Source organism: Ambystoma mexicanum, chromosome 3p (assembly GCF_040938575.1).
Source record: "Ambystoma mexicanum isolate Mex_15411 chromosome 3p, UKY_AmexF1_1, whole genome shotgun sequence".
In the NCBI taxonomy this organism is placed as follows: domain Eukaryota; kingdom Metazoa; phylum Chordata; class Amphibia; order Caudata; family Ambystomatidae; genus Ambystoma; species Ambystoma mexicanum.
In genome coordinates, this window is record NC_090925.1 from 41,146,853 (window position 1) to 41,164,983 (window position 18,131).

Genomic DNA, 18,131 nt, shown 5'->3' on the forward strand with positions numbered 1-18,131 from the left:
ATTAGTTTTTCCTTTTACTCTTACAGGCTCGGAGGTCCTTTCCTTCCTTTGCCTGTATAGAAGTTTGAATCTACCCTTTCAGTACGGTGTTGAAGAGATTAGTGGATGCTTTTTTTAAAAAAATTTCCCCTGAAGAATGTTCGCCCGAACTGGGCAGTGAAGAACAGAAACATGTTGGGATGGTTGTTGTTTCAGAGACACATTGAGATTTTTTTGTGTTATGTTATGTGATATCTTTTGTGTCATGCAAATAAGTGAACTTTGTATTTCATGTTTTAGTAACTGTCTTTTAGTGTTTAGTACACTGTGTTAGGTGAGGGTAGTGTTTTATGTTTAAATTCAGTTCGAATTATTTGAATAAAAATTTGTTATACACATTTTGTACTACTGTTGGTGGCACCACTGTGGAAGTCACAAGTATGGTTCCCGACGCTAATGGAGCTTTCGGTGGACCTGCCGAGAGTGCTGCCGGAAGGAGACCAACTGCTCATGGACCCAGTTGGGTCGTATCATCCTCTAAGAGTGAGAGGGACACTCCCACTCCGAGTGCAGGATATCAGGAGACGCTGGGCACTGCCAAGCATTTCGATACAAGCTACAGAGCTTATCGCAGAATCCTGGGCTCCTGTTACGCTCACCTGGTATCCACGGGGACGCCACCCAGCCAGCTGGTTGCTGATGCCCTTCCTGATGGTTCCCCTGTGGTCTCGGTGTTAAGGGAATTCTGCCTGGAAAATGAAGACTATGTCAGGACTGGGCGACCAAGGTAAGCAGTTTAATTCCCCCACCTCCTTATGTTTCCAGCCCCTTCAGGTTCTCTTCTCACCTGGTTACCAGAATTGGTGGGCTCTCCATCCTGCTCTCTGGGCAGGGGCGCGTTGGCTTTTGTGGGCGCTGGCGGTCCAGTTACTTCACTGACTGCGGCCCTTGTAGTGTCTTTCAGGTAGGTCTTATTGCAATTAATGGCACCATAATTCTTGCATGCCTTTTGTCTGTTCTAATGTCTCTTTATCTCCTCTAGGAGCGTGGAGTGTCCACTTGGAGAACGGGATGTGCTGGAGAACGGGATGATACTGCACTATAGCGCTATGATGCGGTGAGGGGGTGCTTTGCGTAGCGCAGCGATGCCTTGTCCTGACTGACCTGTGTTTTTCCCTTTTCGTAGGTCGCGGAGAGTACCCAGCGCTGATAGGGTTTCCGGAGCAGTGCCGGTCGAGAAGTAACCAGCCAGGTAAGTCTTTAAGCGCTTTTATGGTTGTAATATCTCTAGTACCTCCGTTAATAATGTCTTTCTCCTTTTCTCAGGTCCCTCGATCCGGGTGGCGAACTCCTCCAACAGAGATGCCCAGGAGCTGTGAGCAGAGATGGATGAAGATTGCAGGTAAGATTCTGCTGCTAACGATGTTTCTTGTTTTTCTGCAGGTCGGAATTCGTCAGGTCGCGAGAAAGCTGGACACGGTGAGCGTCACGTTGCTAGAAGCAAAGTAACGCGAAGCGTGTGGTCTTGTTCGGGGGTGGTTTAAATAGCCACTGTAAAGTAGTCCAGGTAAAGTAGTCCATAGGCCACCACACCCAAAAAACTATACCGCATAGCTTGGTTCTAGGAACCCAGCTATGTGGATGCCTCCATGTTGGCTGAAAGCCCAAATAAAGTAGTCCCTTAAGCAGATGCCTCTCTCAACTGATGAGCCTGGCGCCAAAGGCACCAGGACTGGCCCCAAGAGGATTGAAAAGTGGATGTCTGGTCTTATTGAAGATCCGAGCCCTGATTTCACCTGGCCTGTGGGCTTGCCAGTGGGGATCATGGCTGAGGGTCGTGACAGCTCCCTCCACTAGAAGGAGCTACGACGCGGCTTGGGCCAAGTGGACTAGCTAGTGCAAAGGGAGAGTTGTTCATCCCATATCAGCCCCTGTAGTAGAGATCCTGAACTTTCTAGCGCAATTGTTACAAGACGGAAGAGCGTTCCGCACAATAGGATTGTACAGATCAGCAATCTCAATGGGGCATTTGCCGATCAAAGGTGTGCCGGCTGGTGAACACCCAGAAGGGGTGAGGCTCATTCGAGGATCCAAGTTTAGGGTTCCCCCGGAGCCTCGTCATAATACGGTTTGGGACGTGACGGCGGTCCTTCAGCTTTTGGAAGGCTGGCCCTCTGACGATGTGTGTCCCTTAAGCAGCTGTCAAGTAAACTGGCAATGCTTTTATGCCTAGTATCTTTTAAGCGTGTGTCAGATGTCATGGCGCTAGAAATAAATAGGAGATCCTTTGGTCCGGAAGGAGTCACTTTCTCGACTGTCAGGAGAACTAAGACTGGGACCACCTCAGACCCCTATCCATATTTTCCAAACAGAACCAAGTGTTGTGTAGCGAGCTGCATCAAAGAGTACGAGTGCAGGACAGCAGAGTGTAGAGCGGCCGGCACCACACAATTGCTCATAGCACGTAGGAGGCCTTTCCAAGCGTTTCTACAGCCACCATTGCTAGATAGGTTAAAGAAATTATGCAAGCAGCGAATATTGATCTGGGCCGGTACAGAGCGCATTCAGTGCGTGGAGAAATGGCTTCTAAAGCCTTCATGTCAGGGGTCTCCTTAAGAGAGATTATGCTAGCAGCAGATTGGGCTACTGGTCGTACCTTTAAGGAATTTTACTTTAAGCCAACCGAGAGTCTACAAGTTACTGTGTTGGGAAGCTTTGAACAAGCATAATGCTCACCTCCGGTCTTGTCATAAAATGAAGATTACCCCTGCTAACTGCGCAGGGAGTAGTAATTCTATTAAATATTAGGAGGCGAGCATTAATGTCCCACCCATTCATGTATTGTTGATGATAATGTCTTGTATGACAGTTGCAATACATGGACACCACCCTGATTCGCCTGCTTTGTATCATCCCTAGGGGAGGAGCAGAAGAACAATTCAGGAGAGAGACTAGCAGCAGTAGTCATTGGAAGTCGAGGAGGATCGAGGTCTCAGTTCAGTATGGTTTAAGTCTTCGCTCTGTTGGCGGGACATTGTGTGGATTTTGCAAGTGACAGTTCATAGCATGTAAAAGAGGAGGAGCTCAGGGACAGGACGTGGTCATAGCTGAGCATGGATGGAGATGGACTACAGAGATTATGGGGATTGTAGTTAAAGTCACTTTGGACATTTTTACAGTGTTTTTGTTATTGGTTTGTTGAAACTGCTGAGGAGTAGGAATAAAAGAAGTTGAAGCATAATGCTCGCCTGCTAGTCTTTAACAGAATAAATACTCTCTGTGCAGTTAGCAGGGGTAATCTTCATTAGCACCGACAAAGTTACCTGCAAAAAGCTGCCGAAAATGGACAGTAATTACACCAAAATCAATGTCCAGTTATCGGGAGAAGACAAAAGGTGGAGGTAAATAGTACAGGTGATAAAGATCAAGTGTCAGCTGCACCCAATCCTACTCTCCCGGATCCAAAACAACATCCACAGCATGATCAACACCAGACCTGCCTTCCCCCTGCTGCTGAAGCTGGTGTGGGCACTTCATGTTCATGCAACTGGCACCTATCAGCACACTGTGGGACATGCTGAACAGCATGTTGCAGCCCACATTTTCAGTTGTGCTTGGCCAGGTGCTTGAAGCAATCCTGTGCCATGCATCACGCCACATCTCTCTGCCCACCAACCATGGCACAGATTAATGCCCGCTCACAACAAAGGATGTACACTAGACTTTCTGGCTGACACGAATTATAGCATCATTTATTTATTTATTATTTATCTTTTTCCCCGCACTTTCCACTTCTCCCCTCCTTCCATGCACTTTTCCCCTCCCCCTCTCCGATGCACTTTCACATTCTTAATGTCACTGGGCCTAGTAAGATAGTTGTTTTGTTCTCCCCTTTTTCCCCTCCCTTGCCTTGTCGTGCACTGAAACACTTGTGTATGAGCGCAATAGAAATAAAATATCAATATCAATATCACAGTCAAAACAAACTCACCATGCCCATGGTCCGACCATCACTTCATCACCTTCTCACTCCCAGCAGGACCAACCGCCACAACCCCCACCAGCCCCCCCCGTCCACCTTCGCCTGCAGCTCACAAAAACCTACCAAGGAATACTTCACCCCTTACCTCAACGCCCTCAATCCTGACTGCCTGAAGATCACCAACCCAGTGTCCATAGCACAACATTACTCCACCACCATCACCAACGCCATCAACACCATTTCACCCCTTGCTGCCGAAAAAGCGAAACCAACTACAACATTAATGCCTGGTACACCTGAGAGCTTTCCTCCCTCAGAGTAACTGGGAAAACGACTCTCTCTGAACTTTAAAAAAAATGCTTTCACCATCATCGCTAATAAATTTAAAAAAGCCACCATACTTGCCAAAGCCTCTTCACACAACACAACGATCACCAACGCCAGCTCAGACTCAAAGGAGTTATTCTCCATCCTTAAAGAAATGAAAACTCCAGCCCCTCCAGGCCCCTCCGATTCACAAGGACTCTATCTGGTGTAACACCATACAGATGAAAAGTGTGATGTTAAAAAAAAAATAATACATGCAAAAAAAAATGCATCACGCAACAATCCCTATCCAAGCCTACAGTCCACTTGCCTGATACCCCACTGCTCAACTTCAATAAAGTCACTACCCAGAAAACTCTCAGAATCCTACCAAGTCTAAAGTCATCTAGATGCAAAGGAGACATTTGCCCAGTGCCATCAATCAAAGACTGTGCCCTTGAACTAGCCCAGCCTTTATCAACACCTATGTTAACACAGGTATAGTACCCACGTGCCTCAAAGCAGGTTGTGTCCTTCCTTTACTAAAGACACCTACGCTTGATCACACCACTGCCAACTACTATCGGCCTATTACCAGAGACCCCTTCCTACTTAAAATCCTCAACAGTGCTGCCCACCAGCACATTCAATCTCACCTAGAATCTAACCAAATTCTAGGCACCCACCATCGTGTCTCCGCTCGGTGAAAACTCTAGGAGTCCACCTCAATGCTATACTCTCCCTAACCCGTCAAGTAAATGCCATCTCCTCCGCAGCAGCCTACTCAACAAAACTGCTTAATGCCACCAGGCCCTTCCTATCCAGTGATAACTGTCTAACAATCGCCCGGGCAGTGGTCGTAGGCAGGCTAGACTATTGCAACATGCTCTTCGCTGGAACATCCACACGTAACATTAAAAAAGTCAAACTGTACATAACAATACCCTATGTGCTGCCATCAATATCCCTAGATCTGAACACATCTCAGCCACCCGCAGAGCTGCTCATTGGCTACCGATCAAATGAAAGAATCATATCCAAGATACTGTCCATCACCCACAAGTGTATCCCCAATGTAGCCCCTCCCTACCTAGTTCAGAACATTGCCAAAGTCCAATCCAGTAAGGTCATTAGAATCAACTACTCCCACAGGTTGGTCCAACCTAAGTTCAAACGTACTAGAGCTGGAGGATCCAGCTTCCCAGTCCTTGCTGCCAATTACTGGAACTCCCGACCACCCGCCTTGAGAGCGGAGGAATCCTACTGGATCTTCCTCAAGGCACTGCAAACCTGGCTATCCGAATAGCACAAATTCTTCGCACTCCTATTGACCACCAATGCTGTACACCTGTAACCGCACCTGAATATGTATTGTCATGAAACAATGTATCTGTAGCTTTGTCTTCGACCTTTATGGACCACATGTAACTGGTAAAAGCGCCCTGATGCCTACGGCTTTGCACACGCTATACAAATGAAAACTAAATAAATAAATAACCTATTTGGGTTTTTGTGTGGAAAGGAATTAGGGCCAGAAGAAAGGGCAAAGTTCATGTCCTGTTGTTTTTTATCATTGGGAAGAAAACACTGAACTTACACTAAATGGACAAAGAAGAAAAGAAACATGGCACCCAAAGCTCTCCAAATCACACCAAACTGTGCAATATGCAAACTTTACAAGAAACAAACCCCACAGTTGTCCACATTTCTTAAACTGATACTAGCATCTTCCACTTGTGTCCCTACCTGATGTCCTTCTCTCATAGCTTAACAAACCCACAAAGGACCAGGAAATGGCTGGGTCATTCATGGCGCATCAAGCCTTCTTCAGCAGATTTGAGGAATTAGATTGGCTCAACGGACTTGACAAATCATCCTGGGACTCAAACTGACATTCAACCTCATCACTAAACCTGCAGTACATTTGCCAGTTAAGTCAACCCACCCCCATAAATATTTCGAGGGTCCTGCAAGTCTTCTTTCAGGAAGTTGGTCCAGGCCTACCCAGAGGGCAAATAATAAGGCTTTGGCCGAGCCTGCCACTATTAGGCTGACTCAAATAAAGCACACCTACACATTATTTACAAATATTGCTAATCAATGAAAATGCCTATACTGACAATGGCAGACTCAAGCTCAAAGTGCTTTAACAGCCGAGACCCTCATGTGGCTGATGATACTCCCTTCACCATAAGTAACACTGACGTTGAAAGCATAAATCATTCATATTCAGCACAGTGGATTTTACAGGCAAAGAAAATGTGGAGCAAATGATGTGACAATGTGCCTGATCTTGGTTTCAGACTCTGAATGTGAACATTTGATAGACACTGATACACTCTGTTTGCTCAATAGAGTTACACTTTTGTTAACACTGGCAGAAGAAGGGGTGGTGAGCAGCTGTGAAGGATTGCCATCTGACACAGGTGCAGAATCCCTGGCTGTTTGATTTTCATTAAATATATAATGATGCAGGTAATTCACTCTTACATGGGGTGGTCTGGTGACTAAACCTGCCCATCCATCAACTCCATGCCAAAAACATAGTGTACATCTGCGCTCTGCTGCATCAGTATTCTGGCCTGCATCACCTGCTCCCTAGAGGCACAGGGTGCGCCTCTAGAGAGGGCACAGGTGTCCTCAGACAGCTGCAGTGAAAGTGACAGTCAAATAATTTCAGACATGCACCCCTTTTACCAAAACCACATAACTAAAAGTGTTGCTATCCTGGTGGCACTTATAAACTTTAAATATAAGCCAAACCTGAGTTTAAGGTAAGGTAGCTAGTATCTCTCATACTTATGAAAGCCAGATCAAACTGCTATCATATAGGCGTTAGCCAGGTGAGCTAAGCTCAGTTGTGGAAGTGTTACGTGTACTCTGTTCACACAGTCTGGCCCTGCCAGCTTGCAGGGCAGGAAACTGAATAGCTGGGCCTCGCTTGTGAAACTTTGTGTGGTCTAGTAACGCCTCTCTTCAGCAGGACAGCCACCCAGAAGGCACTCACCTGGGAACAGGAATCAAATGGCTAACCCCCCCTCCCCAAATAAGGTTATAGCCTCACACCAGGGTGCTGCATACCAAAAGGGCATTTGATGCAATTGACAAGGCAGGGGGGAAGAGTTAGCGTGGACAGAGGGAGATCAGCACAGGTGGGGGAAAATTCCACTATCTTGTTTTCTCTCTACCTCTATCTCTTCTTCTCTGCTCCACTTCCTTTAGCACAAAGCACTATGGGTTTCATGTCAGAGGGCAAAAACCACTTGTCTCCAGAACAGGGATCAGAGCCTTTAAAGCAGACTTCCTTTAGTCCCATCACCAATGGACATTTGCTTTTAAAAGAAGGGGTCTCCCATTCCTTCTTCAATTCATTCTGAAACAAACACCTGGGAAGAATTTGTTGGATCTGTGTTGGGGGAGTTGACTTTCCAAAGCCTTCCACAAGTGAAGTGAGGACTGAATGCACATTGCAGAGGCAAGCTCTGTTCCCTACCCATCCCAGGGTTGGGGATAACCTGCTGTTTGGAATAATACCGGCATATCTGCCAGTCACACTGCTGCCCAGGACCGCATCCTTGTGAAGGACCCCTGAAAGTGTGCACAAGCCTTGCTTACATTAGGAGCCTAAGAACAAGGACTAGACTTATCCCTGAGAGAGAATCACAGCACCTGAGAGCCAAAACAGCCAGGAATCCTGTGCTTTCGGCATTGCACCAAACAAAAGGACCCTCCAGAGCTGCCTCTGGCACTCTAATGAACTTCAGTTCAACCCCTGCTCAGCACTGCTCTCCATCTAGAACAACCTGACCACCACATTCGGGCCTGCCTCGAATCGCACATACAGCATTTAGAAGCCTGGTTGAACTGCCTGGAACAGCGAAAGGTACTATTAACGGATGACTGTCCCTCTGGTCCATTTCTGAGCCCTAGATACGGACTAGGTCACAGTTCATCCCTTTTTCACTCCAGATTGCATCCATTTTGAATCATTGTGGTTATTTCTAGTCTTTTCCCACGTGTTTCACTGCTAAGAGTGCTGCATCTTTCTACCATTGCATTTTCTCTGTTCTTTCCACGTGGAGGGGTGGGGGAGCTTGTCCAGGGTTTTTCCATTTAATTATTCTTGCAGATGGTGTGTTTAATTAAAGTATATATATAATTTCATTGAACCTTGATTGGACATTCCCTTTATTTTGGACTGTAACTTATTTATATTTTATTTATTTATTTTATATTTATTTTAACTTTTATAACACGCCAGGTCACCCAAAGGCCTCAGGGCGCACACAAGACAAACAACAAAAGAGGGCGGTCAGTAGCGGAGAACGGCAGGGGAAGTCGTGCTCAGCTGGAGGTACTGTTGCGGTTTAGGTTGCTACTGGATCACATTCACACCCCGGTTGAGATTATAACCTTTCCACCCTCAGAAGGGGCTTCAACTGGGCTCAGCCGAACATCGTGCTCAGAACACCACAAGAGGCACTCATTCCAGCACTCTGAGGCTGCGTGCAGTGGTCGGGGGACCTTCATGCACACTTTAGGATCGATCTACGGGCCTGTTTCGGTCACCCCTGAAAGCTTTAGCGAGAAATTCAGCCAGAGGACTCCTGCCCCGAGGTGTCCAGTGAAGGGTAGACGGTAGGGAAGATTCTCCCCACCCTAGAGGTGCCATTTTGCAGCCAGAAGCTGTCTTTGCAATCTTCCTTCCAGCTCCAAACCAGCATCCTGTCATCCTGCAGCTGCTGCCTTTACTTTCAAAAGAGGACCGCTTCATGTCTCCTGTTTATATCTCTTTCCTGCTGAAGTGCTCATGGATTAATTTGGGAAATCGAGCAATTTTCTTAGGGCATCCACTCACATGTGTGCCCAAAGCAAATTTTGACAAAGCTAAGAACTCTTGCTATTTCCTTTCTTTTAATTATTTGCTGCCCATTTGCCACAAAACATGCCTCATACAAAGCAAACACAAACCATTCAAATGAAACTCCAACACAACTCTCCACTAAAACACCACCTCATTTATCAAATCCCAAAGCACAATCCCAACTTCCGCACCAACTGGACTGACTTTTAATAATTTTAATAATTGTAATAATTAAAAATGTAATAATTTGCATTTATATAGCGCTATAAACCCTCAGGCATCTGAGCGCTGCTTATTACATACGGTGTGTGGTGCTCATTTATCGACCGCGGGAGGATCAAAGGCTGAATTTGGCCCTGCGGGATTCGAATCTGCGGCGGCAGGCTCTGCACGAATGTTAAAGCGAGCGCTCTATACGCGGTGCTATCCGACCAGCTGACAATTGTTCACAATTAACAACCAGAGCTCCCCCTGCATCAATATCTACCTTGGCGGCTTTAACCATGCCTAAGCCCTGGTAGTGCCCATGCAGACAGCAACCCAAACTAAAGAGTATCCTCACTCTACTGCACTTCACTCCACTCACCCCCTATAAGCTCACACAACACATCGCCAACACCTCCCACACAGCTGGCAACACCCTGGACCTTTTGGTTCCAAGCAAAATTCACATCTCTGTGAAAAATAGAAACTGAGTATCATGGTCAGACCACTTTGCTATCCCGTTCACACTCACTCTGCCGCATAAGATACCCCAAACGTCAACACTTCCCCCTCGTCCACAGGCCAGATAAACCAAACACATTACAAACACAGCATTAGCACCAATCATACCACCCCTATCCTTCACACACGCACATCCCTCCACTCTTCTCAACAATTACATTATCACACAAGCACTCAACAGAATTGCCTAACTCATATCACAAAAAACCTGCAGCCACCACCATAGACCGTGATTCAACAGCTCTCCCTCTCTATTAAGCAGGAAGCCAAATGCCTAGAAAGAGCCTAGCAAAAAGAACCATGCCCCGCCACCAGAACACCACTCAAACTCTGCGGCAACAAATACAAAACAGCCATGCGTAATGCCAAAGCCACACGTTACCTCCATGAACGCCAATCTACCACCAATCATACACAGAAACTATTCAACATTGTCAAATCCCTCTCCAATTCACCTTCCACACCCCCATCCACTGCAGTATGCAACTCCCTCAGACTACTTCAACTGCAAAATATACATCAGGCAAGCCCTCCTCTCTGTTCTCCCACTCTCAACACCACACATATCAACACATGGGAACCCTTCCAGCCTGTCGACACAGACACCCTCATCATCCTTCGTGCCAAAACAAAATCTGCACACTTCCTAGATGATGAATGGCCATCTCAAGGCACATTCAACTGCATCACCACCCTTGCTCCCCACTGGCTCAACATCATCAACTCTCTCTCACATGGAACTTCCCTGTGGTCTACAAACTGGACAAATCTCACCCCTCCTCAAAAAACCTTAACTCTACCCATGCTTCCTGAAAACGAATGCCCTATTACTATCCGGCCATATTTCTCCAGAATCATGGACCGCTTCGTCACTACCCAACTGCAACAACACTTTACCCCAAACAACCTACTCAACCCCTTCCAATCTGGCTATCGACCTGGATACAGCACTAAGACCGCTAGACTTCACATCATTGATGACCTCCACAACATCACTAACAAAGGACTCTCAGCACTACTCGTACTACTCGACCTCTCTTCAGCCTTCGTCATCATCGACCATACATTCAACTCAACATCCTATCCCCCTAGGATGGAATTCTCAGGAACAGTCCTCGACTGGTGCACTGCCTTCCTAAAAGGACACACTTTATCCCCATGCCCCCTTTGCGATCCGACCGTACACCGATCATGTACAGAGTCCACAAAGATTCCTCCCTGTCTCCACTCCTCTTTGACTTGTATGTTGAATTTCTTGGACAGACCCTTTCCACACACAAAATCCATGTCCACCAATATGCAGATGTCACAAAAATATACTTCCAAATCACATTCCTCTCACAACTTCACATCCTCTGAAGCTGTCTCTCCACCATCGCCACCTGCATGGCCGCCCACTTTCTGAAGCTCAACCCTTCCAAAACGGAACACTTCCTCATCTGCCCCCATGACACAAACCCAAACTCACCCCTTGGCTGAAACAACTTGCCACAGAGAACCCACACATGGCCCTCTCCACACCTGTCAAATACATTGGCTTCACCATTGACTACCAGCTTTCCTTCACACACCACGTAGCTGCTGTCTCCAAAATATGCAATCTACATCTCCTCCTATTATGAAAGGTCAAACACATTCTTCCTCCCAATGACTTCCCCACTGCAGTCCAAGCTCTGGTTCTCTCCAAGCTGGACTTGGGCAATGCTCTCCTCACTGGACTCCCCAGCAGCACCTTTGCCCCCCTGTGAGCCATTCAAAATGCAGCAGCTAAACCCATCATCCACATACCACAACATACATTCACACATCACCCCCCCAGCCATCAACCAGCTCCACCGGCTCCCCATACCCCAAAGAAATGCCTTCAAAGGACTCTCAAAATCATCAACCACGCAAACTCCAGACAAGCAGCCAGCAGTTCCTACATATTTCATTAAAACTAATATACACCGAAAAGCAAGCATTTACCAACTGGGAACCCAAGGCATGGAACACCCTACCTGTTCACATCCACGCTGCACTCTCCATCACCACTTTAAGAGCCTCACGATATTCCTGTTTCCCCACATATGCCCCTGCCCTTCCATCCTCCCTGCTATCACCTGTATATCCTAATCTTTCTGACCTACCCTGAAAACATTTTATAACATCTGTTTCACCGCCAAACTTTTTAACCATTCAACCTTGTAAGGTGCTTGAAGACCCTCTGGGTAGGGCCAACGCTGAACACACATTCTAATAAAATGAAATAAAATAGCCTTCCCTCTGCCCACTTTACCATAAAAGGCAAAAGGATGTGTGTCTCTTAACCGTGCCTATTTCATCTTTATGACTGGAATCTCTGTGTTTTGTAGAAGTGTGAAAGTTGAGTAATCAGTTTTGCTGCTGCTCATCCTTATTCTCCTGTGGGGCAGAATTAACTTCATCACATCAGCACGAGAGTAAAGGAAACACTATTACTTGGAAAGCGTGATCTAATGGCTGGGCTCTGGACCATGAGGAGCGGGATCGGGGGGTAGGCCAAATCCCGACCTGTCGTGGGAAGCCTTGCATGGTGTATGGCTGAGGCTATCCTACTGCAGAGGCAGGGTGATGGCGTTGGGGAGCCCCAGTCCCTGACCCCACTGAGTGTGCATTGTATATGTCTGCTGGTAACGTTGCCCCTTCCACAGTGCCAATCAGCCTCGTTTCTGCCCAGAATTCTCTATTGTCAATTTCAGGACAGCAGCTCCCAGAAGGCATGTGCGTGCACTCCCGACACTAATGTATTAGAGAAGGCTGGACAGAGAATCTTTGCACTACTCTAGAGCCCTTCCTGAAATGTGCAGGTCGCCTTTGATAATAAGGTGACCGACGCATTTCTAAAAGCAGCGCAAATAAAAACGGGAGTTTTCTCTACATGCCTTACATTTGCACTACTTGTTGAGAATCTGCTCATATTTACCAGTTTAGAAGCCTGCGCTTGGATCTGATAAATGGAACATGCGCTACCCACACCTGTCGCGTATCATCCTAGACAGATGTGGTGACACAATAACCTGAGGTACTGGCTGATAGAGATGACAGATTCACACCTGGATTGACATCCTCATAGACAGTACATTTCCACAGACAGCCTCACATGTGGAACCCAGTAAACATCACTCCCATACTGCATCTCAAAACACAGCTGCCTACCCTTCACACTAATACAACCACAAAGCCCAGCATTCCAAACTCTCAAAAGCAAGTGATTACATGGCAGCCATCTTGAATCAGCAGCAGGCATATAAACTCTGCCCAATCCCTGCACACTGTGTTTCAACAGGTCTCTGAAGACGGACGGGCCTTTTATTTCATTTCAACCTGCAGGAAAGTCCCAGAGACTCACCTTGAATTGGCATTTTAAAACGTGAGGGTCTGTGGAAAGTGAATGCTTCTTTAGAATCATCTTCTTCGCTCTTCTTCAATCCGGGCGATCCTGCAGAAAAGAACAATAGGCCAAGTTGGGTAAATGCTTAAAACAACACAGCAGTCTTGATGCGTGCAATCCCAGACAGGTCACAAAGAGGCATGAGTAAAGGGTCCTGTCAAAAATGGGTGATTTTAGGTTTTTAATGTAATCCTCACTTTTAGGTTTTGACCCCCAGTTTCATGACTTGGCAAACAAATATACAATATCTGTGAGGGCCTAGCAGATGTTTAAACCTCATAATGAGAACTCCAAGAGGTACTGACAGAGCACATTTTATTAATCTGAAATGGTCACTAGTAGTAAACTAAAGCTTCACATGAGAGGACTGCAAACAAACAAGAAATACGGAGATAATAGTGAGTATGACTGTAAAGCACAAATAGGTTTAAGCTTTACTTGAGTGCCTAGGCTAAGTCACACAGACAAGGTACTGTATGAGAATTGCAGATGCAGTCACTGTTTCTGAATTTTGACTTGAATCTTCAGTATTCATAAGACGTATTCTCGGTTTTCTGTGCCTCACAATGTAAGGTCTTTCAATCCATCATTTGTATTTCTTTGTCTCATTCGCTTCCCCGGAATTCCAGTCCTTCTCACTGTCTATCGAAGATGCTGAGAGTTTGTTGGTCCACATAGGATTGTGTCTTATCACTACTTCTGAAATCGGACATGGCAGGGCAACAGCGATCATGCCCACACCTGATCTTCTAAAGTTCGGCCCAAATGGTGAAATTGGAAGCCATATCACCCCCACTCTATGCATGCCATGCAGTGTGCGCAAATGCTCCGCCCTGGCTCTGATTTTGTGCAACATCCACCTTTAACAGTCATAGGGCCTGATTACGAGTTGGGCTGTATGCAGTAAAAGTGATGGTAACAGAATTACTGCCACTTTGACCACGCCGCTGAATTAGGGGTGGGCGCTATTTGCAACTGTGGAATTAGCACCGGCGTAATTCTATGACAAGACTGGAGGCGAGCATTATGCTTCAACTTCTTTTATTGCTACTCCTCAGCAGTTTCAACAAACCAATAACAAAAACACTGTATAAATGTCCAAAGTGACTTTTCTTCCTTAAAACTACAATCCCCATAGTCTTTGTAGTCCATCTCCATCCATGCTCAGCTATGACAACTTCCTGTCCCTGAGCTCCCCCTCTTCTTTTACTGCTCTTCAAGCAGATAAGTACCAACATGTTCATCTCCCTGTAAATGCTTTGTATAAGATAGTTTAGCATATTTAAGAGCTATAGGTCACTATAGTGTACATTGAGAGCGTACAGCGTCCAGGACTGAATGGTATTTGCGGGTAGGACCATAGATAAGGAGTGCCACAGCTAACGCTGGGATCGAAATATGCGTGAGAATTAATTTTACAGGCTATGCACGCGTAATCATTTTATTTTGACTCGATTCGCCTCAATGTTCAGTTTGTTGGCAGCCCCCGCGGCGCACTAGCCCCGTGCCGCATGACCGGCACTCCAGGGGTGGTCAGGCGCCCGCGGGGCTTACAGTGCCCTCGGATGAGGGAGAAGGAATGCCGGAGCTCTCCAGCCCCCACCTTTGTGTTGGCAGAGCCGAGGCACAGAGCACTGGATCCGTGTCGCATTCACACTGCGACGCGAATATACAAAGGTGCCCGGCCAGTGGTGAACGCTCTCATGCAGAGATTAAAGCATTGAGGTGCTAAATAATTATAAAAGGACTTAATTGACAAACGAATCAGCCTTTTTCTGCATCACTGCTTGCCGCACAAGAGTCACTGCTCACACGGAGCAGCTGGCAGGCGGAGTGTACACACTTGAGCATAGAAGTTCGTGTGGTGAGCACAACCCGAGGCAATTTGCCTCCCAGATGACACAGAGCCCCAAATTAGGGCAATTTGAATATTATAGCCTAACACAGGCTTAAGCGACATACTAAATAATAAACAATAATATTGAGATTAAAGAAGGATATAAAGACAGTGAGATCCTCACTAATACATTAATTCGGAACATATGCATAGTGAAGTGGGCGTGCATAGACACCTGCATCAGGTATTCAGGCACACACCAACCTTCCAAAAATATGTTGGAATATGAATGGAGTGAAGAGGAGCAGTCGTTAGATTTGGCTGCCAGCTTCAAGTAGGTGCTGGGTAATTCACTAGTGGATGCTGTGGCTCAAGGGGTTAAACCCCTACAAGAAAGGCTGGAGACCCTGAAAGCAATCCTACACCAGCCCAAAGATAGCACCTTAAGGACAGAGCGCACGCCCAGAGAACCCAGTGAACCCTCTGAATCAGGGTCTCAGGGGAGTACCAAAGCACGAAAGAGGAAAGCCTCTTGTGACCCCCAGGGCCCTTCAGATGGGGCAAAAGAAAAGGCCCCAGAGGTTGTCGACGCTTTTGCAAAGTTCAGGGAAGAATACTTGCAGCGTCAGGCATTGCCGAGCCTCACAACCCCCACTCCAGGGGAAGACATTGGTGGAGAAGATGACCCAGGCTCGGAAGAAGAGCCAGTGGAAGGTGACCTGTCCTCCCACGACGGGGAAGAGACAGTGGAAGAGGATTGGGCCAAGCCCAGTGGGGGAAAGAGAACCCGCAAAGAGAAGCACCTCGAGGAGGACCAAGAGGACATGTTTGATCCAGACAGCATCCGGAACCTGAGGTCTTCGGACTGGCAACCGTCCCCCAGAGTCGCACAGTACATGACAATAAGATTAAGAAAAACCGTCGACAAGGAGGTGAGACAGCGTCTTTGCGCAGAGGGCCCAAGACCAGATCTTCCGGTTAAGGTGGCCGAGACCCCCGAGCTGGACCCCAAAATGCTTACCTTGGTGTCAAAGACCAGTAAGGACTCCCGGAAGGGTATCGACAGGTTATGGAAGAGCACCCAGGAAAAAGTGCTGGACTTAGCTGGGCCGCTAGCGCAGATCATGGACCTAGCTGAAAGAGCTAAAGATAAAGGGGAAGAAGTAGACCCCGACTCCCTAGCAGGCTGGGCACAGAGAGCAGTATGTTTGCCTCAGAGAGGAGGGGAGGCTTGCTGCTGAAAATAGACCCCAAGCTCAGCAACCTCGCTTCGTATGATGCAGGAGAAGAAGCAAGGTCTCCTATTCGACGAGACCTTTGGGAAAGAAATGGGCCGTTTTGTCGGTACCTATACTTCACTGGAGAAAGCTCAAGCTTCGTTCCATATAATTTTCCCTAACAGTTTTTGCCGGGACCGGTCGCCCCAGGGTTCGTGCGGCTGGTCGAAATCAAGGAGGAAGACGACCCCATAATCCCAGGACACAATACTGGAAGAACAGGCAGCAGGATTCCTTCTTCCCGACCAGGGGTTGTTTCCCTAAAGGGCACAAAGGAAGAGGAACTGGCCGAGGCCAAGGATTCGCACAAGGTGAGAATGATCCTTTACCCTCCGGAAGGGGGGAGGACTGGTATGTTTTGGGAAAACTGGCGCACACTTTCCAGCAATGCTTGGATATTACAAACCGTGAAGTGTCTGCAGATAGAATTTATAGAGCCGCCCGTACAAATGCGCAGGCCACATCAGCAGCACCTAGCACGCTCAGAGCAGAGCTGTTTAGACCACGAGCTGTCACAAAAGAACACCATAGAGAGATGCCCGTGGACTCCCAGTATCGTGAGCAACATGTTTCTAGTGCACAGAAAAGAGAAGGTCCGACCATTAATAAACCTGAAAGAATTAAACAGCTGGGTAGTCTACCGCCATTTCAAGATGGAAGGCATACACCAGCTCCGAGACTCCCTCAGGGAAGGAGACTGGCTGACGAGACTAGACCTGAAGGATGCTTTCCTGACGGTCCCAGTATTAGAAGAGTACAGGAGGTTCCTTGCTTTTCATTGGAAAGAGCAGTATTGGCAATTCAAGACGATGCCCTTCGGTCTTGCATCAGCTGCCTGGGCTTTTACCAAGCTGATGAAACCAGTTGAAGCGGCGATCAGAGAGAAAGGCATAAGGCTGATCATATACCTGGAAGACCGAGAGAAGCTGGTTTAGCAGACAAATTGGGTGCAGGATCTGCTCGAGTCTCTGGGGTTTCTGGTGAATGTGGAGAAGTCGGACACCACTCCAGCACAGAGACTAGACTTCCTGGGATTTATCCTAGACACCAGGAAAGCCACGCTAGAGCTCCCAGCACAGAAGATACGAGACATCAAAAGAGAATTCAGAGGATGTCTGCAGAAGCAGGTGGTTTCTCTCAGGGCACTAGCAAGGATAGAGGGGCTGTTTAAGCATCCATTCAAGCCATATTTCCAGGGCCTTTAAACTATCGTGCGCTGCAGAGACTGAAAATAAGAAACTTGCAGCAGGGCTTGAGATATCATCAATTAGTAGCTTTGGATCAAGAATCCATAACAGAACTGGAATGGTGGTTGAAGAATAAGGACGCCTGGAATGGTCGGGCCATTTTCGGAGATCGACCAGACCTGATGATAGAGTCAGACGCCAGTCGCCTGGGCTGGGGAGCTTGTTGCGGGCACCTGCAGACTGTCACGATCCATGCCCCTGACACCCTCAGGTATAACAGCCCCCTGGCAGCAGTGGGGCTAAAGCCCTTCACACAGCCCCAAGGGCCTTAAAACTCCACCAGAAACATACATGGAGTCAGTCCTGGCACCTTTGGCACCCTGCTCATTATCAGGAATAAAACAATACCAGTTTTGGACCTTAATCCAATATGGAAGCCTATTACACAGCTCAGTTCTTTAGAACCAAGCCATGCGGTCTAGTGTTTTGGGTGTGGCTGGGCCTGGGACTACTTGGCCTGGAACTACTTTACCTGGGCTATTTAAACCACACACCCAAACG

The 18,131-nt window shown here is 47.2% G+C and overlaps 1 protein-coding gene across 2 annotated transcripts in view; it reads right to left on the reverse strand.

The window, feature by feature from the left end:
* Window positions 1–18,131, reverse strand: part of LOC138580115 (E3 ubiquitin-protein ligase TRIM39-like) — a 581,904-nt gene that overhangs the window by 274,819 nt on the left and 288,954 nt on the right. For both annotated transcript variants that reach the window (XM_069650391.1, XM_069650392.1), the window contains exon 8: window positions 13,228–13,317. In XM_069650391.1, coding sequence (XP_069506492.1) covers window positions 13,228–13,317 — 90 coding nt within the window. The remainder of the gene's footprint in view (window positions 1–13,227; window positions 13,318–18,131) is intronic.